Source organism: Entelurus aequoreus, linkage group LG20 (assembly GCF_033978785.1).
Source record: "Entelurus aequoreus isolate RoL-2023_Sb linkage group LG20, RoL_Eaeq_v1.1, whole genome shotgun sequence".
NCBI classification, from domain to species: Eukaryota; Metazoa; Chordata; class Actinopteri; order Syngnathiformes; family Syngnathidae; genus Entelurus; species Entelurus aequoreus.
Window position 1 is genome coordinate 26,435,117 of NC_084750.1, and position 26,387 is coordinate 26,461,503.

At 43.3% G+C, this 26,387-nt stretch overlaps 3 protein-coding genes across 6 annotated transcripts in view; 1 reads left to right on the plus strand and 2 right to left on the minus strand.

The window, feature by feature from the left end:
* arhgef2 (rho/rac guanine nucleotide exchange factor (GEF) 2) overlaps positions 1-2,038 on the minus strand; it is a 33,966-nt gene extending 31,928 nt beyond the window's left edge. The window contains exon 1 of the mRNA XM_062029815.1: positions 1,563-2,038. Within this exon, the coding sequence (XP_061885799.1) occupies positions 1,563-1,619 (57 nt within the window). The 5' untranslated portion in view covers positions 1,620-2,038. The remainder of the gene's footprint in view (positions 1-1,562) is intronic.
* LOC133636125 (transmembrane protein 79-like) lies at positions 1,819-13,410 on the plus strand. Of its 4 annotated transcripts, none has more exons than XM_062029825.1 (6): positions 1,819-2,072; positions 2,434-2,523; positions 2,697-2,973; positions 3,042-3,236; positions 9,857-10,088; positions 10,166-13,410. In XM_062029825.1, exons 3-6 carry the CDS (start codon positions 2,727-2,729, stop codon positions 10,362-10,364), a joined length of 873 nt encoding a protein of 290 aa, XP_061885809.1. In that variant the 5' UTR covers positions 1,819-2,072; positions 2,434-2,523; positions 2,697-2,726; the 3' UTR covers positions 10,365-13,410. The 4 variants fall into 4 exon arrangements, with proteins under 4 accessions (XP_061885809.1, XP_061885806.1, XP_061885807.1 ...); XM_062029822.1 differs by having other exon boundaries at positions 1,822-2,072; positions 2,694-2,973; positions 10,166-13,409; XM_062029823.1 differs by having other exon boundaries at positions 1,822-2,072; positions 2,444-2,523; positions 2,694-2,973; positions 10,166-13,409.
* Positions 13,411-14,767: 1,357 nt separating this feature from the next.
* gon4lb (gon-4 like b) overlaps positions 14,768-26,387 on the minus strand; it is a 31,004-nt gene continuing 19,384 nt past the window's right edge. Inside the window, exons 20-29 of the mRNA XM_062028970.1 lie at positions 24,351-25,172; positions 23,228-23,474; positions 22,944-23,101; positions 22,693-22,887; positions 22,481-22,624; positions 16,565-16,867; positions 16,398-16,496; positions 15,984-16,333; positions 15,026-15,128; positions 14,768-14,955 (exon numbers count right to left, since the gene is read on the minus strand). Coding sequence (XP_061884954.1) covers positions 14,848-14,955; positions 15,026-15,128; positions 15,984-16,333; positions 16,398-16,496; positions 16,565-16,867; positions 22,481-22,624; positions 22,693-22,887; positions 22,944-23,101; positions 23,228-23,474; positions 24,351-25,172 — 2,529 coding nt within the window. The 3' untranslated portion in view covers positions 14,768-14,847. The remainder of the gene's footprint in view (positions 14,956-15,025; positions 15,129-15,983; positions 16,334-16,397; positions 16,497-16,564; positions 16,868-22,480; positions 22,625-22,692; positions 22,888-22,943; positions 23,102-23,227; positions 23,475-24,350; positions 25,173-26,387) is intronic.

Consider the following 26,387-nt stretch of genomic DNA (forward strand, 5'->3'; position numbering starts at 1 on the left):
CTCTAAAAACTCACTCCTGTTTCTTTCAGTCATGTTACCTAATTTTAAAAAACTATTTGAAGTAACATTTTTTAATCACTGTAATGTGCTTAGTGTTAACATGATATTAGCATAAATGCTATCTTGCGTCTATATGTCATGTATTTGCTAACACAATGCTAAAAACTCACTCCTGTTACTTTCAGTCATGTTACCTAATTTAAAAAAAAAATTCAAAATAACATTTTTGAATTACTGTAATGTGCTTAGTGTTAACATGATATTAGCATAAACGCTATGTGGCGGCTATATTTCATGTATTTGCTAACTCAATGCTAAAATCTCACTCCTGTTACTTTCAGTCATGTTACCTAATTTAAAAAAATATATTAAAAATACAATTTTTGAATTACTGTAATGTGCTTAGCGTTGACATGATATTAGCATAAACGCTATGTCGCGGCTACATTTCATGTATTTGCTAACTCGATGCTAAAAACTCACTCCTGTTACTTTCAGTCATGGTACCTCATTTAAAAAATTTTTTTTAAAATATACATTTTTAATTACTTGCTTAGTGTTAACATGATATTAGCATAAATGCTATGTCGCGGCTATATTTCATGTATTTGCTAACTTGATGCTAAAAACTCACTCCTGTTACTTTCAGTAATGTTACCTAAAAAAAATATAAAAAAATACTCAAAATAACATTTATGAATGACTGCAACGGGCTTAGTGTCAACATGATGTTAGCACAAATGCAAAGTCGCGGCTGTATTTCACGTATTTGCTAATTATAAGCAAAAAAACTCACTCCTGTTACTTTTTAATTTGGTTACTCTCATATTCTAGTTATAGAAATCCAAAATTATCATTCTTATTTATGTTCATGTTCAAAGGTCAAAGGTTACATTTCCCAACACAGCTGACAACTTCCTGGTTGGAAACGCGCGCACGCGCACACACCGTCTCCCCTCCCCCACTCGTTTCCTCCTGCAGGACAAAGCGGCCACGCTGCTTAACGGACACGCTCATCCACGCGCACGCAAACGACTTGTGCGGCTACAAAGTCAAAACGCGCGCACACACGCGCACGAGCGCTCACACGCGCACGGGCGCACGCACGCACGCTCGTACCGGCGTGAAAAAACGTGAAGGTTTGTTGTTGTTGTTGTTTTTTTCAAACGTTCAACATAAAGGGGATTAAAAAAAAACAACCCCTTTAACGTTTCCGCTAAGTTGGTTCTCCGCGCACGCGCACAGACTGCACTCACTGTGACAAAACCTATCGATCGATTCCCCGATCGGTGGTCGATACAAGCTTTAAAAAAGGCTCAAAGTAACGTTCGATAACGGAAGAAGCGGTCCAGATGTGTCCGCGCTAAAAAAAAAAAAAAAAAAAAAAAAAAAAAAGGGGAGAAGAAAAAGCGGAACCGACGAAGAGAAGCGCAAAGTGAGAACGACGTCAATTAAAACTGTCTAATCGATTGTACAACAATCAATCATTGATAATCAATGATCCTGGCAGGGAGGAAGCGCGCGTGCAGTATTTTTTTCTTTCTTGTTCGCGGTGAGCTCACCTTTGCGTTCATGTCTTTCATCTTGTCCGCCTTCTTTCCCTCCAACAAGCGGGACATCCCCGAAAGTCCAAGAGGACCAATCAATCACCGATCGCTGATCGATATCTGCCGGAATCCGCCAAGGTTTGTTGGCTCCCGGTCCACAAGCAGTCTGCGGTCTGAACGCGGGGGCGGGGCTTCAACGGGACTGACAGCTGGCAGCCACACTCGCGTCCAATCACAGCTCAACGCTCCGTTGTATCTATTGACCAATCCTTGCGCATGCGGTACTACTAGCCCCACCCAGGAAACGCCGGAAAGGTTTGATTTCGTCACCCCGGCGTGCCGAATCTTGGCCGTACACCTCCTCGGCGGGGCAGCGAATCAGGCGGCCACGTGACGCGCAACGGCCATTCAGAATGCCGACAAAAGTCACGTGGTTGACAAACGCGGCAACAAATGTGACTGCGCGGCACTTGCTGACGTGGAACCCGCCTTACTGACACCGCCCGCCCGGTGTGCGCCGCTGTGGTAAGGAGAGACAAATGTACACAACTATTTCATAGAGAAGTAGTATGTTGTTGTTGTATGAATATATCGTTTATGCACTCATTATATAATAGTCTGGCGTTTTAGTCCCGCAACACAATCAGAAGTTAGAAATGTCAGAAGTCGTTGACATGAGGAACGACGCTGTAAATATGACACTTGTTCATGATTTGTTTCATCATGTGCCGCACAGTGTGACGTCACAGAGGCATCAGTTGCGTTTTGAAGTTTGATTATGTTGTTAATTAAAAAACACGAAATGGGTCGTATTAATTGTTAACATAGAAAGCGCTGTCACAAGGTCGTGTCTTGAAAAAGAACAGCTTTAATTCTTCCTTTCGAGGACACGCTAGGACTTCCCCCTTTTAAGAGGAATTTACCTGTGACCACACCTGAACAACAACGCGACACAAGGAGGACAACTTCCACAGAGGTTAGTTTCTTCGGACAATGTTTGAGCAAGTTTAGCTCATTAAGCTAATATTATTAGCGTCTTTTAAGGACGTGCTATGTGATTACTTTTGAACGATCACAGTATGTCAGGTGGTGCTGTTTTTTTTTCTTCAAAGTATTGACGAAAGTAAAATTAATTTAAACGTTTAGCAGGCGGACAACAGGTGTGCGTCGTCCCCCAAAATGGATACTCCCGGCATGCAACAAGACATCCAGACCGAGGACATCAGCATTTGTGTGTCGGCCAAAGAAAAGAAGAGCGACGAGAGAGAGGAGCCTGAAGGCAACTTCATGCCGGAGAAGGCCGCCCAGGTGTTCCATTTTGCAGCGACCAGGCCGCTGTCCCCATCCAGACGAAGTGAAGCATTGTGGGGGATGGCCAAGGGTAATCAGGGGTATGAGGGTCCTGAGGACACGCCCCAAGCCACAGGTAAATACACCTGTTCTCCATTTTGGTCATAGGTGGGTGGAGCTTTACTATGTGTCTGTCTGTCTCAGATGGGCGGGGCTGTCCCAGTAGGGATATCTGGAAAGTGGGCGTGTCTTTGATGACCTCCGCAATTTTCTTCCCCTTCCTCATCTGGGGGGGGTTTGTGTTCTTGCCGTTTGACGCCCCCCTGCTGGTTGGCGCCCCCTTGCGGCTGGTCTACGCATTGCGCTGTTCTGTGTTTGCAGCCACGCCCGTCATTTTAGGTCAGTTCCACAGAATTCTGTCCTTTGTCACTTGTGCGTCCCTTGTGTGTCACCTGTGCTTTGTGCCTGCATGTGTCACCTGTTTTGTTGCGTCTGTGTCGCTTGTTACGTGTTTTGCCTACGTGTCACCTGTTTAATCCTGTTTTGTCACTTGTGCATTGCTTGTCACCTGTGTCGCGCATGTTTTTCACTTGTGTCTCGCCTGTGTTGCGCCTGGATGTTGTCACCTGTGCGTCACCTGTGTCACTTGTTTTGTCATCTGCGTCGCTTGTTGTGTGTGTGTTGCCCATGTCTCTCATGTGTCGCTTGTCACCTGTGCATCAGCCGTGTCACCTGTTTTATCGCTTGTCACCTGTGTCACGGCTGCATGTCCCTTGTGTCACCTGTATGTGGCCTGTGTGTCGCTTGTCACCTGTGTCACGCCTGCAGGCCCCTTGTGTCACGGCTGCATGTCCCTTGTGTCACCTGTAAGTGGCCTGTGTGTCGGTTGTCACCTGTGTCACGCCTGCAGGCCGCTTGTGTCACCTGTAAGTGGCCTGTGTGTCGCTTGTCACTTGTGTCGCGGCTGCATGTCCCTTGTGTCACCTGTAAGTGGCCTGTGTGTCGCTTGTCACCTGTGTCACGCCTGCAGGCCGTTTGTGTCACCTGTGTCGCGGCTGCATGTCCCTTGTGTCACCTGTGAGTGGCCTGTGTGTCACCTAAGTTACGCCTGCAGGCCACTTGTGTCACCTGTAAGTGGCCTGTGTGTCGCTTGTGTCACCTGTAAGTGGCCTGTGTGTCACTTGTCACCTGTGTCACGCCTGCAGGCCGCTTGTGTCACCTGTGTCACGCCTGCAGGCCACTTGTGTCACCTGTGTCGGGGCTGCATGTCCCTTGTGTCACCTGTAAGTAGCCTGTGTGTCGCTTGTCACCTCTGTTACGCCTGCAGGCCGCTTGTGTCACCTGTAAGTGGCCTGTGTGTCGCTTGTCACCTCTGTCACGCCTGCAGGCCGCTTGTGTCACCTGTGTATCGCACATGTCACTTGTGTCACCTGTGCGTCGCCTGGGTGTCGCTTATCACTTTTGTCATGTCTGTGTCGCTTGTTGTCCCGTTTGTCGCTTGTGTCACCTGTGTTGCGCTTGCATGTTGCTTGTGTCACCTGCGTGTCTATTGTGTCGCACGTGTTGTGCCAGCACATGTCGCTTGTCTCACCTGTGTGGCTCCTGTCACTTGTTCTGTGGCTTTTGTGTGTCGCGCCATCACATGTGCATTGTGTCACTGTGCATTGCCTGTGTGTCGCGCTTGCATGTTGCTTGTGTCACCCGTTTTAGTCAGTTGTCACCTGTGGCACTTGTGTTACCTGTTTAGTCACCTGTGTTACTTGTTTAGTCACCTATGTCGCTCGTGTCATCTGTGTGGCTTGTTTTGCCTGCGTAATCACCGGTGTGTCTGTTTAGTCACCTGTGTCGCCTGCGTAGTCACCTGTGTCTGTTTAGTCGCCTGTGTGTCTGTTTAGTTGCCTGTGTGTCTGTTTAGTCGCCTGTGTAGTCACCTGTGTGTCTGTGTAGTCACCTGTGTGTCTGTTTAGTCACCTGTGTTACTTCTTTAGTCACCTATGTCGCTCGTGTCATCTGTGTGGATTGTTTTGCCTGCGTAATCACCGGTGTGTCTGTTTAGTCACCTGTTTCGCCTGCGTAGTCACCTCTGTGTCTGTTTAGTCGCCTGTGTGTCTGTTTAGTTGCCTGTGTGTCTGTTTAGTCGCCTGTGTAGTCACCTATGTGTCTGTGTAGTCGCCTATGTGTCTGTTTAGTCGCCTGTGTGTCTGTTTAGTCGCCTGTGTGTCTGTTTAGTCGCCTGTGTAGTTACCTCTGTGTCTGTGTAGTCGCCTGTGTAGTCACCTCTGTGTCTGTGTAGTCACCTGTGTCGCCTGCGTAGTCACCTCTGTGTCTGTTTAGTCGCCTGTGTAGTCGTCTGTGTAGTCACCTCTGTGTCTGTTTAGTCGCCTGTGTAGTCACCTCTGTGTCTGTGTAGTCATCTGTGTCTGTGTAGTCTCCTCTGTGTCTGTGTAGTCTCCTCTGTGTCTGTTTAGTCGCCTGTGTGTCTGTGTAGTCACCTCTGTGTCTGTGTAGTCACCTCTGTCTGTGTAGTCGTCTGTGTCTGTGTAGTCACCTCTGTGTCTGTGTAGTCGCCTGTGTGTCTGTGTAGTCGCCTCTGTGTCTGTTTAGTCGCCTGTGTGTCTGTTTAGTCGCCTGTGTGTCTGTTTAGTCGCCTGTGTGTCTGTTTAGTCGCCTGTGTAGTCACCTCTGTGTCTGTGTAGTCGCCTGTGTCTGTAGACGTCTGTTTAGTCGCCTGTGTAGTCACCTCTGTGTAGTCGTCTGTGTCTGTAGTCACCTCTGTGTAGTCGTCTGTCTGTTTAGTCGCCCGTGTAGTCACCTCGGTGTCGTTGCCTGCGTTCAGTCACCTGTGTGTTCGTATCGTCGCCTGTGTGTCTGTCTTTGTAGTCACCTATGTCGCTTGTGTCATCTGTTTGGCTTGTTTTGCCTGCGTAGTCACCGGTGTGTCTGTTTAGTCACCTGTGTCGCCTGCGTAGTCACCTTTGTGTCTGTTTAGTCGCCCGTGTAGTCACCTGTGTCTGTGTAGTCATCTGTGTAGTCACCTGTGTCTGTGTAGTCGCCTCTGTGTCTGTTTAGTCGCCTGTGTCTGTTTAGTCGCCTGTGTAGTCACCTCTGTGTCTGTGTAGTCACCTGTGTCTGTGTAGTCGCCTCTGTGTCTGTTTAGTCGCCTGTGTGTCTGTTTAGTCGCCTGTGTAGTCACCTCTGTGTCTGTTTATTCGCCTGTGTGTCTGTTTAGTCGCCTGTGTAGTCACCTCTGTGTCTGTTTAGTTGCCTGTGTAGTCACCTCTGTGTCTGTTTAGTTGTCTGTGTCTGTAGTCACCTCTGTGTCTGTTTAGTCGCCTGTGTGTCTGTTTAGTCGCCTGTGTAGTCACCTCTGTGTCTGTGTAGTCACCTCTGTGTCTGTTTAGTTGTCTGTGTCTGTAGTCACCTCTGTGTCTGTTTAGTCGCCTGTGTGTCTGTTTAGTCGCCTGTGTAGTCACCTCTGTGTCTGTGTAGTCACCTCTGTCTGTTTAGTCGCCTGTATAGTCACCTCTGTGTCTGTGTCGTCGTCTGTGTCTGTTTAGTCGCCTGTGTATTCACCTCTGTGTTTGTGTAGTCGTCTATGTCTGTGTAGTCACCTCTGTGTCTGTGTAGTCGTCTGTGTCTGTTTAGTTGCCTGTGTAGTCACCTCTGTGTAGTTGTCTGTGTCTGTAGTCACCTCTGTGTCTGTGTAGTCGTCTGTCCGTGTAGTCGCCTGTGTCTGTGCAGTCGCTTGTGTAGTCACCTCTGTGTAGTTGTCTGTGTCTGTAGTCACCTCTGTGTCTGTGTAGTCGCTTGTCTGTTTAGTCGCCTGTGTAGTCACCTCTGTGTAGTTGTCTGTGTCTGTAGTCACCTCTGTGTCTGTGTAGTCTGTCCGTGTAGTCGTCTGTGTAGTCGCTTGTGTCTGTGTAGTCGCCTGTGTAGTCACCTCTGTGTAGTTTTCTGTGTCTGTAGTCACCTCTGTGTCTGTGTAGTCGCCTGTGTAGTCACCTCTGTGTCGTTGCCTGCGTTCAGTCACCTGTGTCTCTGCAGTCACTTGTGTGTTTGTATCGTCGCCTGTGTGTCTGTCTATGTCCTATGTCGCTTCTCTCATCTGTGTGGCTTGTTTTGCCTGCGTAGTCACCGGTGTGTCTGTTTTGTCACCTGCATAGTCGCCTATGTCGCCTGCGTAGTCACCGGTGTGTCTGTTTAGTCACCTGCGTAGTCGCCTGTGTAGTCACCTCTGTGTCTGTGTAGTCACCTCTGTGTCGCCTGTGTAGTCACCTCTGTGTCTGTGTGTCTGTTTAGTCACCTGCGTAGTCACCTCTGTGTCTGTGTAGTCACCTCTGTGTCTGTGTAGTCGTTTGTGTAGTCACCTCTGTGTCTGTTTAGTCGTCTGTGTGTCTGTGTAGTCACCTCTGTGTCTGTGTAGTCGTCTGTGTAGTCACCTCTGTGTCTGTGTAGTCGTCTGTGTCTGTTTAGTCGCCTGTGTAGTCACCTCTGTGTCTGTGTAGTCACCTGTGTCGCCTGCGTAGTCACCTCTGTGTCTGTTTAGTCGCCTGTGTGGTCGTCTGTGTAGTCACCTCTGTGTCTGTTTAGTCGCCTGTGTGTCTGTTTAGTCGCCTGTGTAGTCACCTCTGTGTCTGTGTAGTCATCTGTGTCTGTTTAGTCTCCTCTGTGTCTGTGTAGTCTCCTCTGTGTCTGTGTAGTCACCTCTGTGTCTGTTTAGTCGCCTGTGTGTGTTTAGTCACCTGTGTAGTCACCTCTGTTTCTGTGTAGTCACCTCTGTGTCTGTGTAGTCGTCTGTGTCTGTGTAGTCACCTCTGAGTCTGTTTAGTCGCCTGTGTGTCTGTTTAGTCGCCTGTGTAGTCACCTCTGTGTCTGTGTAGTCGCCTGTGTCTGTATACGTCTGTTTAGTCGCCTGTGTAGTCACCTCTGTGTAGTCGTCTGTGTCTGTAGTCACCTCTGTGTAGTCATCTGTCTGTTTAGTCTCCTGTGTAGTCACCTCTGTGTCGTTGCCTGCGTTCAGTCACCTGTGTGTTCGTATCGTCGCCTGTGTGTCTGTCTTTGTAGTCACCTATGTCGCTTGTGTCATCTGTTTGGCTTGTTTTGCCTGCATAGTCACCGGTGTGTCTGTTTAGTCACCTGTGTCGCCTGCATAGTCACCTCTGTGTCTGTTTAGTCGCCTGTGTGTCTGTTTAGTCACCTGTGTAGTCACCTCTGTGTCTGTGTAGTCACCTATGTCTGTGTAGTCGCCTCTGTGTCTGTTTAGTCGCCTGTGTGTCTGTTTAGTTGCCTGTGTGTCTGTTTAGTCGCCTGTGTAGTCACCTCTGTGTCTGTTTAGTTGTCTGTGTCTGTAGTCACCTCTGTGTCTGTTTAGTCGCCTGTGTGTCTGTTTAGTCGCCTGTGTAATCACCTCTGTGTCTGTGTAGTCACCTCTGTGTCTGTTTAGTCGCCTGTATAGTCACCTCTGTGTCTGTGTAGTCGTCTGTGTCTGTTTAGTCGCCTGTGTATTCACCTCTGTGTTTGTGTAGTCGTCTATGTCTGTGTAGTGGCGAAGTTGATAGAGTGGCTGTGCCAGCAATCGGAGTGTTGCTGGTTACTGGGGTTCAATTCCCACCTTCTACCTTCCTAGTCATTTCCGTTGTGTCCTTGGGCAAGACACTTCACCCTTTGCCTCTGATGGCTGCTGGTTAGCGCCTTGCATGGCAGCTCCCGCCATCAGTGTGTGAATGTGTGTGTGAATGGGTAAATGTGGAAATACTGTCAAAGCGCTTTGAGTACCTTGAAGGTAGAAAAGCGCTATACAAGTATAACCCATTTATTTATTTAGTCACCTCTGTGTCTGTTTAGTCGCCTGTGTCGTCACCTCTATGTCTGTGTAGTCGCTTGTGTCTGTTTAGTTGCCTGTGTAGTCACCTCTGTGTAGTTGTCTGTGTCTGTAGTCACCTCTGTGTCTGTGTAGTCGTCTGTCCGTGTAGTCGTCTGTGTAGTCGCCTGTGTCTGTGCAGTCGCCTCTGTGTAGTTGTCTGTGTCTGTAGTCACCTCTTTGTCTGTGTAGTCGCTTGTCTGTTTAGTTGCCTGTGTAGTCACCTCTGTGTAGTTGTCTGTGTCTGTAGTCACCTGTGTGTCTGTGTAGTCGTCTGTGTCTGTGTAGTCGCCTGTGTAGTCACCTCTGTGTCGTTGCCTGCGTTCAGTCACCTGTGTCTCTGCAGTCACTTGTGTGTTTGTATTGTCGCCTGTGTGTCTGTATGTCCTATGTCGCTTCTGTCATCTGTGTGGCTTGTTTTGCCTGCGTAGTCACCGGTGTTTCTGTTTTGTCACCTGCATAGTCGCCTATGTCGCCTGCGTAGTCACCGGTGTGTCTGATTAGTCACCTGCGTAGTCACCGGTGTGTCTGATTAGTCACCTGCGTAGTCACCTGTGTAGTCACCTCTGTGTCTGTGTAGTCGTCTGTCCGTGTAGTCATCTGTGTAGTCGCCTGTGTCTGTGTAGTCACCTCTGTGTAGTTGTCTGTCTGTAGTCACCTCTGTGTCCGTGTAGTCGTCTGTGTAGTCACCTCTGTGTAGTTGTCTGTGTCTGTAGTCACCTCTGTGTCTGTGTAGTCGCCTGTGTAGTCACCTCTGTGTCGTTGCCTGCGTTCAGTCACCTGTGTCTCTGCAGTCACTTGTGTGTTTGTATCGTCGCCTGTGTGTCTGTCTATGTCCTATGTCGCTTCTGTCATCTGTGTGGCTTGCTTTGCCTGCGTAGTCACCGGTGTGTCTGTTTTGTCACCTGCATAGTCGCCTATGTCGCCTGCGTAGTCACCGGTGTGTCTGTTCAGTCACCTGCGTAGTCACCTCTGTGTCTGTGTAGTCACCTCTGTGTCTGTTTAGTCACCTGCGTAGTCGCCTGTGTAGTCACCTGTGTACTCACCTCTGTGTCTGTGTAGTCACCTCTGTGTCGTCACCTGTCTGTGTTGTCGCCTGTGTGTCTGTCTGTGTAGTCACCTGTGTTTCTGTGACGTCACCCGTATGTCTGGTGGTCAGGCTGGCTAGTCCTGGGTGTCAGCAGACTGAGGTTCGGCCTGGTCCGGCCCTCCTTGGACGACGGCGAGGACGAGCAGCAGCCTGAGGGCGTCGGTCTTCACAGAAGCTTCACGTCAGACTCGGTCGCCTTGTTCCTGCTCCACTTCCTGCAGCTGGTTGTCATGGCGATGTACCTGCGCCAGGAGCATCTGAAGCTGGTGCCTCTTCTCGCCATCATGTTCGCATTGGGACGGTGAGGGTTGAGGAATGTCTGACATTTATTTTGCTGAAAGTCCCGAGCAAGACCCTGACCGTGGTCTTCCTCCCCAGGTTGGCCTACTGGGTGGCGGCCGCGTTCGGCAGCAGCGTTCGAGGTTTTGGATTCGGTTTGACCTTCCTGCCTATTCTGGTCATGGCGACCACCAACATGGTCTTCATCTACGCTAAGGAGCCGTCATGGATCTTCAGATTGCCTCACAACATGAAGGTCTTGGCTCTGCCCACCAGCAGGCAACGGTTCTGGGGATGAGGTCACTTCCTGCCACATCCTCCCGCGTCAAGCACCCTCCTCCTCGTTTTGCCGTGCCAGGAACTTGATGTTTTCAAAATAAAACAGGAAATCAGTCTTCTGCTCAGTGTTTGTGTCCACGGAGGTGGCAGACCACGGATGAGTTCCTCTGGAGAACATCTCTCTGTGCAGATGTGAATATCACACAGGAAGGTTAAAGATGGGGGGCTTAGTGTAGAACCTTGAGGGCCGCCGCATGCCAACTTGAGACTCTACAGCACAAACTTAAGGCCCGGGGGCTAGATCTTTGACTTTAAACATTTTTTTTTACAGCATATTACTGTAATTGGGAAAATTGTACCGACGTTTTTTTTTTACAGTAAAACCAGCAGCTCAGTTGCCAGAATTTTACTGTAAAATGTATATATATATTTTTTTAAAGGTGCCATATGTAATAATTTCATGTCAAGTCATCATTAAATGGCCCTGATATGTCAAAAGGCATTAATAAATCATGTTCTTTTTGAATACCTCTATAACATAACAGTAGTTCAGCCGGGATATGCTCATTTCAAAATTTGATTTACAGCCCCGAAATAGTACATATAATTTTATGTAAAGCAGTTTTCTATATACAGTAAAAAAATAAATAAAATAATTTTACAGTACAATTCTGGATACTGAGCTGCCAGCTTTTCACTGAAAAAAAACGCTGGTACAGTTTTACCGTAAAATCCAGTTGTTTTTATGGTCAAAAACTGGCAGCTCAGTCACAATAATTTCACTGTAAAACATATTTTTTTATAATTATAAACAATATATAATTTGCTAATTTTATAATATTTTTTTCAAGAATATTACTGTTAATCGGAAAATTGTACTGCGGTTTTTTTTACGGGAAAAAGCTGGCAGCCCAGTTGCCAGAATTTTACTGTAAAATATATTTTTTTAGTGTCAATAGAAAACTGCTTTTTTAACGGTAAAATTCTGGTAACTGAGCTGGCAGTTTTTCCTGTAAAAAAACTATAGTACTGTACAGTACAACGTAAAATTTACAGTTCTTACGGTCTAAAACTGGGAACTTATTCGCAATAATTTTACCGTAAAATAAAATATTTTGAAATTTTTAAAATATATTACTCTAAATGGGAAACATTGTACAACTTGTTTTATAATGGGAAAATAGCTGGCAGCCCAGTTGACAGTTTTACTGTTAAAAAAACTAAATAGAAAACTGCTTAATCGGAAAATTGTACTGCCGTTTTTTTTACGGGAAAAAGCTGGCAGCCCAGTTGCCAGAATTTTACTGAAAAATATATTTTTTAGTGTCAATAGAAAGCTGCTTTTTTAACGGTAAAATTCTGGCAACTGAGCTGCTAGTTTTACTGTAGAAACCGGTGGTACCGTTTTGCCATTTACAGTAATACACCGTAAAATCCACAGTTGTTTTTGCGGTCGAAAACTGGCAGCGCAGTCACAATAATTTTAACGTAAAATAATATGAAAAAATACTTAATAACTTGATCATTTTATTATATATATTTTTTTAAGCATATCACTGTAAATGGGAAAATTGTACCGCTCTTTTTTTACGGGAAAAACTGTCAGCTCAGTTGCCAGAATTTTACTGTAAATAGAAAACGGCTTTTTTACAGTAAAATCCTGGCAACTGAGCTGCAAGTTTGTTACTGTAAAAAATGGTGGTTCCGTTTTGCCATTTACAGTAATACACCGTAAAATCCACAGTTGTTAACGGTCAAACTGGCAGCTCAGTTGCAATAATTTTACTGTAAAATAAATATTTTATATCATTCTTACAGTAGTTTTTAGAATAACTGTAAATGGGGAAATGTACTTTAAAATTATATAAATATTTTTTACACCATAAAAACTAAATATTTACAGTACTAATTACTGTAAATGGCAAAACTACTACAGTTTTTTTTACAGTAAAAACTGGCAGCCCAGAATTTTACTGTAAAAATTATTTTTTTTTTTTACTGTAAATGGAAAACAGATTTATTTGCAGTAAAATTCTGGTAACTACCGGTAAGCTGCTAGTTTTACTGTAAAAAACGGTGGTACCGTTTTTCCATTTACAGTAATACACCGTAAAATCCAGTTTTTATGGTCAAAATCTGGCAGCTCAGTCCCAATGATTTTACCGTAAAGTAGGGCTGAGCGATATATCGATATACTCGATACATCGTGGGTTTGTCTCTGTGCGATATAGAAAATGACTATCATGATATTCGAGTATACGTTCTCACGCAGTTGCTTTTAGCTGCAGGCATTACACTACATGCTCTTCTCACTCTTTCTAGTCTCTCCTCACAGAGACTTAAACAAGCGCACCTTCTTACATACGTCACATACGTATACGCCCTCGCTGAGCAGAGAGGTAGCAGCATGGGTAACGTTAGCTGTGGTGCGAGTGGTAATACGAGAGAAAGAAGGTGCGAATCTGGTAACAAATGAAGGAAGAATTAATTCCCAAGAAAAACAGCAGGGGGTCCATCGTCTAGCGGTGGTTTGGCTTCAAGCGGGAATATGTCGAACAGACAACCGTAATTTGTCAAGTAAGCGTTGCTACAAAAAGTAGCATTACTGCTAATATGTAGCATCATTTGAAAAGTCACCTGCTAGAGAATGAAGAGTGCTTACTCTGCATGTCAACATCTCCGTTCGGTGCCACACCAACAAAATGCCCAAGCAACCATTTCCACATCAACACCGTATGAAAAAAATAGTCCACGACATAAATGGATGGATAAAGAGATAACGTCCGCAGGAACCTACCACATAGCGAAGGACATACACTTTGATTTCCTATTATGCAGCTCATCTTTATTTGACAGTTATTGAAATATCTTGTGTGACATCATGCACAGAAGTGCACTTTATTTGTTTTAAACTATTGTAGTGGCGTTCTGTACAAAAAGTGCACTTTAATTTAGTGTTTTGATTTGTCATCTTAGTGACATCATGCACAAAAGTGCACCAATAGCTTGTTTTAAAATGTCTCTGACAATCTTGCACTTTCTGTTTTGAAATGACATGAATGTTTGTGCCACTGCTTAATAACTGTTTAATAAATACAGTTTTGGTAAATTGACTTAGTTGTGATTTCCTTCTCTGCATGAAAGTTTAAAATAAGCATATATTAATGCAGTATGAACAAGAATGTTTTAATGTAGACACATAGAATCATCATACTGCTGTGATTATATGCATCAAGTGTTCATTCAAGGCTAAGGCAAAATATCGCGATATACAGTATATCGTGTATCGTGACATGGCCTAAAAATATCGAGATATTAAACAAAAGGCCATATCGCCCAGCCCTACCGTAAAGGCGTAAAATAATTTGAAAAAAATATTTATTATAAATAATATAATTTGACATAATTTTTTAAAGCATATCACTGTAAATTGGAAAATTGTACCGCATTTGTTTTATGGTTAGAAACTGGCAGCTCAGTTGCAATAATTACTGTTAAATTAAAAATATTTTTTATAATTTTCACGGTAGTTTTTGCAATAATTGTAAATGGGAAAATTATAACGCTGTTTTTTAACGGGAAAATGTACTTTAAAATTATATATATATATATATATATATATATATATACTTTTTTTTTTTTTTACACCATAAAAACTAAATATTTACAGTACTATTTACTGTAAATGACAAAACGGTACCAGTTTTTTTACAGTAAAAACTGGCAGCTCAGTTGCCAGAATTTTACTGTAAAATGTATGTGTTTCTTTTCCTGTAAATAGAAAACTGCTTATTTACATAACATTCCAGCAACTGTGCTTCCAGTTGTTTTTTTAACCATAAAAACAACTGTAAATATTTACGGTGTATTACTGTAAATGCTAAAACGGTAACACAGATTTTTACAGTAAAAAGTGGCAGCTCAGTTGCCAGAATTATTGTAAACAAGCAGTTTTCTATTAACAGTAAAAACAAAACAAAAAAAACAACATACATCCAACAGTAACATTCTGGCAACTGAACTGTCAGTCTTAATTATAAAAACTGTACATTTTACGGTGTATTACTGTAAATGGCAAAACAGTGCCACAGTTTTGTTTTTACAGTAAAACTGGCAGCTAAGTTGCCATAATTTTATCATAAAAAAGCAGTTTTCTATTTACAGTAAAAAAAGACCATCAATTTTGCAGTAAAATTCTGGCAACTGAGCTGCCAGTTTTTTACTGTTAAAAACAACAGCGGTACCGTTCTTGCATTTACAGTAGTATGCATTTTTTACCGTAAAAAAAATAAATATATTTTTTAACATTACACCTAAAACAGTTTTTAATAATTAAATGCATAGAAAATTGCGTAATATTATTATTCACCGTTAGAAGGGGCCCTGCAAAAAACAAGCATGACCAGTCATTGTGAAAGTCAAAATATCTTCAAAAAATCCATCAATGTTTTAATAGCAAACACATATTTACAGACGCAAAGATAAATACCACAAAATCATTCTTAGTCTTCATTGGCTTGGGGCTCGGTGGGCGGAGCCTCGTCCTCCGAGCTGGCCTGGCGAGCGGCGCTCTGAAAGAGGCACATTAAGTCCCGGAATCTGCGGGAGACCTGCGGGCGAGAGTTTTGGTGGGGTCAGCGAGCGGTTCGTCCTCCGGCGCGCAAACGATCGGCCAATCACCTCGCTTGGAGTCTTGTTGCCGAGCAGACTGGAGATGCTCTGGAAAGTGCTCTGATTGGCTCCTTCCTGCTGACACGCCGTCAGAATCACCCGATCAGCTTCCCTGGAAAACAAGTCGCTCCTTTATGTCCGCAGCCAACGGAAGGTCGACCGATACGGTTTGTTCAGCGCCGATACCGATTATTAGTAGTGAAGGAGCGATACTTGCAGGCGATAATCATGTGCAGTAAAAGATATTTAAACATGAATATTCAAGTCAGTAAATAACTGTTTTTGAACTACATTTTTTTATTACGGGTTAGGGTTTATATTCATTATTATTTTATTTATTATGTGTGCCTAAGAGGAGCATCAAGATTTAAAATTGGTAAAAACTCTTATCTACTCCATTTTATAACACTTGATGGATTTAATGCAGTGCAAGGTTTCCTGGTGAGGAACCCTGAGATATCGCCAACATTTAAAATAAAAACAACTCTTGGCTCCTTCACGTCGATTATTGTCGAGACATTTTTCAAGATGGCCGACATAATTTCTTCCTGGATGTTACAGAATGTATGAGAATGTGTGAGCTGCTGCCTGCTCTTCTTTACTTGTATAACAATCTCCGACTTGTCAACATATTTATGCAAAGTTTGCTTCTTTTTTTTTTTTTTAAGTATCTCCTTTACTGTGTGTACAAAATGTGTTTTTTGGCAATTCCAAATTTGACCACAGCGTCAGTTGCTATCTAGAGTGGCACTTTGCAAAATTACCCACGCCCCCTTTTCCTCTCACGCGAGATCCTACCTTCCTTAAAAACTTACTTCCTTAGTTTTTTCATACTAAATACTGGTGTCATATGTGTATTTATTGTATCGGGATGTAGTTCAGTTGCCGCTTGGAAAAAAAGAGGCCGATACCGATATAGGTCAAAATGCCAAATATCGGCGCTGGTAATCAAGAGAGGGGGGCGTACCTGGTCCACAGGATCACCTTCTCCCCGCTCGGCGTCAGAGAGATGTTCTTGGCACACACGGGAACGTCTGCGGGTGACGGAGCGACACAGGTGGTGCCGGGGTCACAAAGGGGATGTAGCTCTTCATCTCTTTTCCTCTTCGGAGGCGGCGACTCGGTCTTGTGGCCGGGCTCTGCTTGATTGTCGCCAAAGTCACCCCTCTCCGCTGGCGGGAAGGATCCTTCCCACGCCGGCGGGCTGGGAACCGCGCTGCCGTCCACCTTCGGCTCGACGCTTTCTTTGGGGGTGGAGCCTACCGGCGGGTACAGAGGGCCCAGGCTCTTTGCAGCCCGGGACACGCCGCCTGAGCCCTGGGCAGGGAAATGAACAGGTCAAGGTGTCATGTGACCGGCATGGGACCGGACGCCACCGCACCTTGTCGCCCAGGCAACGGGAGCATCCTCTCCGGCGACGTCTGCGGCTCTTTGAGTCGCGGCACAGGCAACTCTGGTCTTGGTGCGACCAGTCCGACTCCTGCCATCAACACGGACACAGTGAGACAAAGTACCCGGCGCGTCCGATCACGCGTCTGAAGGCCGCACCTTGTAACTTCTGTGGGGATCAATCTTTCGCCTCTGGCGCCGGCTCGCCATTGGTTGGACCTTCGGTCCGTCCTCTTCCAGATCAGGTAAGGTAACTTCCTCAAAACTGCCATGGGCCGCGCCCCCGTTCAGGCTGCCGAAGCCCTCCCCTCCATCCGGGGCGCCGCCCACCTCCTCCGGCCAATGGGCTTCTTCAAATTGTCCCGGGCGAGCCGGTGGTGGGCGGAGCTCGTCGAAAAACACCCAGAATTCCGCTTGTAGGTGAGTGTGCCCTTTGAGCAACGATGCCATCTGAGCCTTGAGCTGACGAGCAGACAACATCAGATTATTGATGGAAGGCCAACACCATACCACACACTCGGACTATGGCACAAAGAATAATCCTCATCATCTGATTGATGTTGTAATCACGACTAATTACACGATTGATCATTCATTTGAGTATTTATTATACCACCAAAACTCTAATTAAATATACCTGGTGTTAGAATAATTGTATCTAAGTTATCACAAAACTTTGTGTTTCAATGAGTTCCCGGCGAGAAGACAAAAGCTGTCTTTGAACCTACCAAGAAGAAGGCTTGTAAAACTCCACTGTGTAGGATGGGAAGAAAGCAGGATCTGCCAAAGTTCCAGACACCTCTTCTTTGAACTCTTTTACGACCTCTTCTACGACCTTTTCTGTGAACTGTTTACGACCTTTTCTTTGAACTGTTCTGTAGCCAAAGGCGATGGCTGTTTACGACCCCCGTCCCTTAGAAACAGCTGTTGCCATGTAATCAGGGAAAGTCCAAATAAAAGAGAAGGCGTACAATCTTTCGCCAGAGCGTGCTGGGAGACTGTGCAAGAGTACAGCCCAGACGTTTCTCCTCAAATTGAGCCAAATGTAATTCTGTCTCTGTTTAATTCCTTGCTTCTTGTCTTGTTTAATAGATGTCATCAGTGTTTGAACCTGACACCTGGATAAAAATGTGTAACAAATAAACCACATATAATAATAGCAATATTAAAAACACTAAAATTTATTTATTCCGTTTTAATTCTGTTTTTTACCTTGTACACTTATTTTACCACCATAAAGTGTGTGATTTTCGTGCAAAATTTAATTTCATAAAAAGTTTGTTAATTAATGTAAAAATCCTCACATTTATTGGACTGTATTTTAGGTCAAAGCATAATTGTGTAAATGTATCATTAAGTACATTTTGCTTGAGTAAAGTGCTTTTATGAAAGCTTTATTTTGTTAGAGCAGTGAGACCATATGTGGCGCACCGCGCTATTGTGAAGGAGGAAGTGTGCTGTTCTCCTTTTGACGAGTAAAGAGGAGACTTGAGACTGTAAAAAAAAAAAGAAAGAGTATGCATCTCAAGTTGCGACTCTTGTTTGTACATTGTTGTTACATCCATGATGTCATTCAAAACAACACAAGCAGAGGAGATGTGTTGTGGGTGTATGGATTGTTCTTACTAGCTTTAGCTTCCTAGTTTAGTTGCTGTTTCAATTGTACAATTGAACATTGTTTAGTTCAGGACCTGTTTCGGGGATAAATGAGCGATATCGGACACAAATTATTTTCCCAAATAAATGTTTCTCCTCCTCCCCATGACAACATTTCACTTACATTTAGGTCAATTTCCCTGATATTATTTTACGTTTATCAGCGGATTCTGTTTTATTGGCCAATTATGTGACTCTGTATGCAGTTACCTGAAAGCGGAAATCATGTGACTTACTTTTTTGTTGAGTTTAGTGAGTATTGATTAGACGTACTAGCATTGTGCCAAATAAAAAGTAGCAACCATGGTGACATACCAAACTTCTAGTAGACATGTTTTTTTTTTCACTCATTCCCTCATCTGTTTCAACGTCACAAGCGCCGGAATTATTATATTTTCATAATCGTGAGAAGCTATAATCGAAATCGAAATAAAAATTTGATTACCGTATTTTTCGGACTATAAGTCGCAGTTTCTTTCATAGTATGGCCGGGGGTGCGACTTATACTCAGGAGCGACTTATGTGTGAAATTATTAACACATTACCGTAAAATATCAAATAATATTATTTAGCTCATTCACGTAAGAGACTAGACGTATAAGATTTCATGGGATTTAGCGATTAGGAGTGACAGATTGTTTGGTAAACGTATAGCATGTTCTATATGTTATAGTTATTTGAATGACTCTTACCATAATATGTTACGTTAACATACCAGGCACGTTCTCAGTTGGTTATTTATGTGTCATATAACGTACACTTATTCAGCCTGTTGTTCACTATTCTTTATCTGTTTCAAATTGCCTTTCAAATGTCTATTCTTGGTGTTGGGTTTTATCAAATAAATTTCCCCCAAAAATGCGACTTATACTCCAGTGCGACTTATATATGTTTTTTTCCTTCTTTATTATGCATTTTCGGCCAGTGCGACTTATACTCCGGAGCGACTTATAGTCCGAAAAATACGGTAATTGTCCAGCCCTAAAATACACTACTACATTGTTTCCTAACCATAGGGCCAATTGTTGGGCTGTAAAATATGTGGTTCTGAGCTGTGGTCCGTGTGGCCCGCAGCGGTACTCAGTTGTAATACAATTTTCCACCACTTGTGGCAGTAATGACAATATCAAACAAACAAAATAAGTTTATTTAGCTCAAAAATAATGACTAAAGTGGTGAAGCTCTATTTTAATTTGCATTATTAATCTAGTTAATTTATTTTAGAACAATATTTTTGAATGTAAAGAAAAAAAACAGTTATTTTTGAGTCCCTTCCTATGCAGTACTGTATATTTGGTGTGTACTTATTTTTTCCAATCAAAAGGTTCATGAGTTAAATAATATTTGTGATTAACACATAGTTTTATATCATTTGACAAGGTTTTAAACTGTAAGTAGGTGCCCCGGAGTCCAAAATGTTAAGAACCCCTCCATTACTACAAGTAAATGATAAATGATAAATAAGTACTACTACTAAACATGTGATCTCTGTACTTGTCAACAATGTTTTGTACGTCAAGTACTACTTTAATTTACCTCAATCTAATACAGTATTACTTAATTTCTAAACCTTATTTCATGCTATTTTTGTATGTTCTGTCTTTTTGTTAAAAGAAAAGTAGCATAAAAATGATGCACTTTTCATAACTTATCTTAATAAGGAGATAAAACAATTGATCAATACTGAGTTGAATACCAGAGACCCTTTACACTTTTTATTTATGTAAAACAATTTGTATATTTTTTTAACCAACTTCAATTCAATTTGATGCATTTTTTTGTACTAAAACTAATATATGGGATACACATTGTGTAATCTTTTAGTACAAACAAACACATTTAAAGGGAAACTGCAATTTTTTGGAATGTCCCCATCATTCACAATCCTTATTTTATGCATTCTAAGTCGTAAATAAACGTTAGCAGAAGTCAGCGAACAATGGTGCCAATGTGAGTTGCTCTATTCTGCCTATAAAGCGCTCTAAAAAAACCTCCATCAAAGCTTTATATACATGCCGTAAGTATATATGTAATGTAGTAACATTCATAATAACATGTAATATTTACATATTTTACTCATTTTAAGCATATGGCCGTGTATTAATTTCACAGACACATCACAACGTTCGCTATTTCCTTCAACAACAACAACACTAGTAATTATGGCAGACTTCATGAGAGACAACAAAGACTACTTTGGGACAAATGATGATCCAGAAACTTCTATTTTTGAGTCTGAATATAAGGCGGGTGATCTACAAGTTTTAGAACCTGTGTGCTAATCAGATCCAGCTTTAGTGAAACACTAAGCATCATGCTTGATGCAGCAGCTCAATGTGTCAATACAGCAGCATAAGCTAGTTAGCTGTGTGATCACGGCGCCAAGTAGTTTGTCTGCGTTAGCGCTTATAATACCAATATTGCTAATACTTGGTTAATATTCAGGTTACAAAATGTAAATGGAGTAAATGGATGCTTTTTGGAGGGCTTTGTGGGCACAATAGAGTGCTCATATTAGTTGCATTATTAGCCCCCAAGTATGTCTTTTTTCATACATTCTAATTTGTAATATACGACAAGTATATTACAAATTAGAATGTATGAAAAAAGAAAAACTTGTTTTTGTTTCACACAAGGATTGTGAATGATAAAAAGTCTAGTTCCCCTTTAACATGGGGGGGGGAACATCCGGTCTAACAACACCAACAAAATGAAAAATGTTTTGTTATGTAATCTGTAATATTTCTACCTAAATAAATGAGAGTAGATCAACTGAGGAACAGAGGGGAAGATTTTTTCTGGCAGGTTGAAATAAAATGTTCTGGTTGATCCTCAATTACAGAATGCGGAATATTACAAGTTATTTATAAATAGAGAAGGTTAAGCAGGGTTTCCCCTTCATTGCCAAGATACCTGTGGCAGTGGGGGCGTGGTCACCATGATGTCATCGCGTAATTTGCATAATCGGCGATGATATGATTTTCTTTAAAAAGGCTCAACAAAAGTATACATACATACATAGGAAGTGTGTGTCTGGGGAAGCACAGTGACGAAAGTGTTTGCACGGGAGGTAAGATCTGTTGTAATTGTGCCGTTTGTTATCATAAGATTGGCAATAAAAGATAAAAATAGTGTCAGACTTTGTGTGACTTTTTCTGGAGGCTACAATATGTTGTATTACTTTTTAAAAAAATTTACGTTAAAAAAATACCTTATTTTCAATGTGTGGCGGCCATGATATTGCAGTGGCGTTGCGCCACATTCAGTTACATTAAGAGGAAACCTTGTTAAGACATTGTCATGCAGAGGTATAAATACCATTAACTTGTACAATACGTAATGTACAGAGTATCAGAAGCATGTATTCAGGTACAAATATCACAGATTACATTACCAAACATTTTTGACAATCAAAGCATGTTCGGAACAATCCACATTTTGTGTTATTAATGTGTGAAACTCGTATTTGAACACGAAAATGTAGCTCCTCTCCTCTGAATGCAAGTGCTCCTACAGCAGGACTAAAAATTCTCTATCCGACAAAATACAAAATCTGGCAAGACACCAACCCACTGCAGGTAATTTTTTATTGTCATTAAAAATGTGCTTACAGTAGGTACCACTGTAATTTTGCCTCATCTCAACTTTAAGCGTGAGTGAAGAATGTGTGAATAATCCACTACTGACCTTATTAGTCCGAAAGAGAAAGAAATGATACAGTATTACCTGCTCACAGATGGTACATGGTAGTTGTTTGAACACACTGCAGCTAGACCTGAATAGTTCCACTCCTTAGGGAGTCAGTCTCACACAAGAATCACATGAGAATGAGGCAAAAATACAGTGGTACCTACTGTGTGTCCTTTTTGTGTTGAGCTGTTTTAAAAAAAAACATGACGTTTCATACACATTTCATTAAAACATATTGTCCAGTCAAAACTTGAAAATTATCTGTTTTGGGTAAACTTGTTATTTACGAAAATCTATATCTATATGCGATTAATTGCGATTAGTTTGGGTTAACTACGAAGAAAATGCGATTATCATGATTAAATGTTTTGTCGTTTGATAGTCCTAGTATTTTTACAAATTTCATTTAATTAAATGAAGAGTGGGTTTCAAATTTTGATGGAATTACATATGATACGCATCCTGGAATAATATACTAAATATATACAAGTGTCAGGTGATTATGTACTGTTGATTAAGAATCAGATTATCAGAGTGATTAAGCAGGACAATATAAGCTTTTGCTTCCTCTTGCTCCTTTACGGACACACATCATGCTTCTTTGTTCGTTTTATTTTAATATTACTAGTTGTTTTTTTTATAGGTATGTTGTTGGTTTTTTTTACAGATAAAGATATTGTACTGAAAATGATTTTTGGGAGTGAAATTAAATGAAAGGTGGGGTGGTACCTCGTTGATGCTGGTCGGGCTCAGGTCAGTTCCAGGCTGCAGAGCCTTGATGATCTTATTGTAATGAGACGGATTATCTCCAAAAGTGATCTCCAGTTGTCGCAAGAAACGGCGACTGCGCTCGAAGGCTTGTTGCTCTTGGAACTGCACAAAGAGGCGACATTGAGGCGTTAGCATCAATCAACATGCCACACACCGGCGCTGCGTCTCACCAGTCCGCACTCCAATGCCTGCTCAGGATGTAGAAAGGCAGCAAAGTCGCGCATTAATTCCGTTTGGGTTCCCAGGATGCAGCGCAGCTTCCTGAAGACGCTGAGGACTTCCTGTCCTTCCAGTTGCCCGAGCTCGTTCAGCAGAGACACAAACTCCTCCATCTTTTCCGGGACGTCGCGCAGAGCTTGGCCGACCTGAACACAGCGGGTCAGACGCAAAGAATTGTTGGGGAAAAAGGCAAGCGCCTCACCCTGCTGAGGTAACCTTGAGCGAAGGCCAAGTCTTTGCTGTCCCGCTGGGGGTCGTTATCCAGGATGTTTTCATCGTAAAGCAGCGACAGTTTAGTGGCGTCTTTACTGTGGCGCTCTTGACGACCTCGCCTGAGACCTCGAAGAGGACGACTCCGACCTGCTGAGACGGCCAAAAAACAAACAAACAAACACACTGTGTGATTAAAGTGTTGATATTGCCATTTAAATGGTTACGTAACCTCATGGTCATAGTTGGTGCGTGAATGTTCAATGATAAACACACCTCTTCCACGTCTACCTCCTGCTCCTCGTCCTCCCCCCCGCGGTGTTTCCTCAAAGGTCGGTGTGTCATCGTCCTCTGATACCTTACTGCTTGACCCCTCCCCCAGCTCCTCCCCTTTAGGGCCCTCCTCCTCTTCCTCCTCTTCCTCCTGCGATCCAGGCGAGGTTGGCGAGTGATCTTCTTCTGACTCTACGTCAGCGACATCCCTCCTTTTTGACGCCAGCCAGGTTAACTGCTTCATTGTCTCCTGTTGGGATCAAAGGTTAACTGCTCAATCGGTCTCCTACAAGGGTCAAAGGTCAACTGCTTCATTTTTCTACTGTAGAGAGCAAAGGTCAACTGCTTAATATTGTCCTATAAAGGTCAAAAGTCAACTGTGTAATTTCTTGTATCAGGATCAAAGGTCAACTGCTTAATGGTCTCCTATAAAAGTCAAAGGTCAACTGCTTTATGGTCTCCTATGAAAGTCAAAGGTCAACTGCCTCATGGTGTCCTATAAAAGTCAAAGGTCAACTGCTTCATGGTCTCCTATAAAGTTAAAGGTCAACTGCTTTATGGTCTCCTGTAAAGTTCATATGTCAGCTGCTTCACTGTTTCCTTTAAACGCCAAAGGTCAACTGCTACATCATCTACCATAGAGGTCAAAGGTCAACTGCTATATGTCTACTGTGAAGGGTAAAGTTCAACTTCTACGCTATTTTCTTTAAGCATCAAAGGTCAACTGCTACATGTCTTATGTCATTATTTTATAACATCAATATTATGACATTATTTAATGGCGACATCATCAAGATTATGACATTATTTTATGATGACGTCATCAATATTATGACAACATTGTTTTGACAACATCATCAATATTATGACATCAATATTATGATGACATTGTTTTGACGACATCAGTATCATAACTTTGTTTAATGATGACATCATCAATATTATGATGAGATAATTTTTTGATGACATCATCAATGTTATGACATTTTATGACATCATCAATATTATGATGACATTGTTTTATGACAACATCATTAATATTATGATGACATTATCAATACAATGATGGCATCAATTTAATTGTTATTGATCTGTCAGGTGTCACACGTTACCCAGGTAGTCCTACCTGCAACTCTGGAACGGACAGAACGGACTCCTCTGATGCAGATGACATCACTTCCTCCTCGTCTTCATCTTGCGTGAGGTCATCAAAGTCTTCGTCGTCCTCCTCGTCCTCTTCTTGCCTCTCTTGATCGTCGTCCTTCTCTCGGTCTCGTCCTCCCTGTCCTTCTTCCTCCTCTCCTTCCTCCTCATCGTCGTCCCCTTGACCTTCCTCTTTCCCTCCCCCGTGGCCCCCCTGTCCTCCCACATCGTCATTCTCTCTTTCCCCTGCCTCTTTCCCTTCGCCATCCTCACCCTGACCTCCCCCACCCTGGTCTCCCCCCTGTCCTCCATCTTGTCTTCCCTCCTCTCCACCCGATCCCCACTTGGCATCGTCGTGTGTGGGATGGAGTGCACACACCACCAGTGAAGCCGTGTCCACCTGCGTTCCGGCCATGATTTGGACGTGGTGCTGGCTCTCTGCTGCCTCTTGCTCCACGGGGGGAAGACTGTAGATATGTTTCTCCGAAGCCTGCTCCCTTTGGATGATGATGTAGCTTGCCTTGAGCGAAGCAGCTGGGCAAGGAACCACTGAGGTTGTAGATAGAGAGGAATGGAGAGGGAGCCTCCTCGCCGCTCCAACCCCCTGACTTTCTGCAGGGCAGATCGGCTGCAGGGATCCATTGTGGGCCAAGGTAAAAAGGCGTTTGTGGGAAGGGGCAGCTCGGGGTGAGTACTGTTTCACCCGAGTGGGGTAAAGTCTAAGGGTGCAGCCTCTGGGAAGGGATGGAGGATAACGTGGGGGAAAGATGTTCAGCTTTGTCTTCTGGAGGATCTCTTGGCTGTTCTGGAAGACAGATGATGTCATCAGACAGCAGGTACGTGTATCTTTGAGAAGGCTACTACAGTGGAACCTCCATTTATGACCCCCTCTATTTACGAACAGTTCGATTTACGAACTTTTCGCTCGGGCCAAATAGGCCTCCGTGCACAAATGCTTCGTTCAGTCAGTCATTTCTATCACGCCTACAGGCAAAAAGCAGGACACAGCATTGTTGATGAGGCAGAGCCCCCCTTGTCACCTGCTGCACAGGACACCACTGGCTTGTCACTCAGTGCTGCAGCATGTGCTTCGTTTTGCCTATTTTGCCAACTCAATCTGGGTCCAAAAAGCCAACAAACCAGCCTGGAAAGAAGGAGGGATTCGCAGTGGACTATAAAGGACTATTTGCGAGGAGTAAAGCCACATCACGGCTCACTATTGACACATTTTAAATAGCCGCCAAAGACAGAATTCTGGACAGCATAGTGGTCCGAATGAGACCAACAAAATAGGAAGAAATGGGAACCCCGGGAGAAAAGGGACTCGCTTTGGAGGCTTTAGTCGGGTTAGTTATTATTTATGGATTTTTCTTTGCTGACAGCCATAATGTTTAATATTAAACAAATCTTTTTCATAGAACACCGACAGAAACACTTAAAAAGGTGTGTTATTATATGTGGTATGCCACCATATTTTGGACGAGTTTGCGCACTGCAGGTGCTGTGGGTTGAAAATGTACTTCGTGTTTCGTTCCTTGAACCGGAAGTAATCGTCCGTAGCGTTTTCGCTCATTCATCACGCCGAGCAACGTATGCAAGTTTTACAATATAGCTAAAACAATTCTTACTTAGTAAACCGTCCCATCTGTGATGTCTGTAGAAGTGTTTTCATGCATATTTGTACGTGCTATCGTAATGTAATCAAGCTGGCGTCATTAACATTAGCTAATATGCTAACAAGTTTTTGGGTCTCTGTGTTAGTATTATTAACATACAATGGCATTCTTTTTGTATTGTTTTAGTTTCGTAAATTCACCAAAACGTCACTGGGGAGTTATTGAGTCTGTTTAGCTGATTGGAGAGCCAGCTTTCGCAGCTAGTGGGTCCATGACGATGACTGCTGTTTTGTTTGATCAGCCGTTTTACTGCCGTGTTACTTGCCGTGCGGACTGGTGAGACGCGGTGCACCGCAAGGTTGCAAACAGCCCCTTAAACTGCGGAAACGTGCGGTTGCCAGTTC

Excerpts from the sequence above, each read along its gene's own strand:
- LOC133636125 (XM_062029825.1), top strand. The coding sequence starts at position 2,727 with ATGGATACTCCCGGCATGCAACAAGACATCCAGACCGAGGACATCAGC. Across the intron at positions 2,974-3,041 it reads GGACACGCCCCAAGCCACAG|ATGGGCGGGGCTGTCCCAGT; the intron begins GTAAATACACCT and ends TGTCTGTCTCAG. Across the intron at positions 10,089-10,165 it reads ATCATGTTCGCATTGGGACG|GTTGGCCTACTGGGTGGCGG; the intron begins GTGAGGGTTGAG and ends CTTCCTCCCCAG.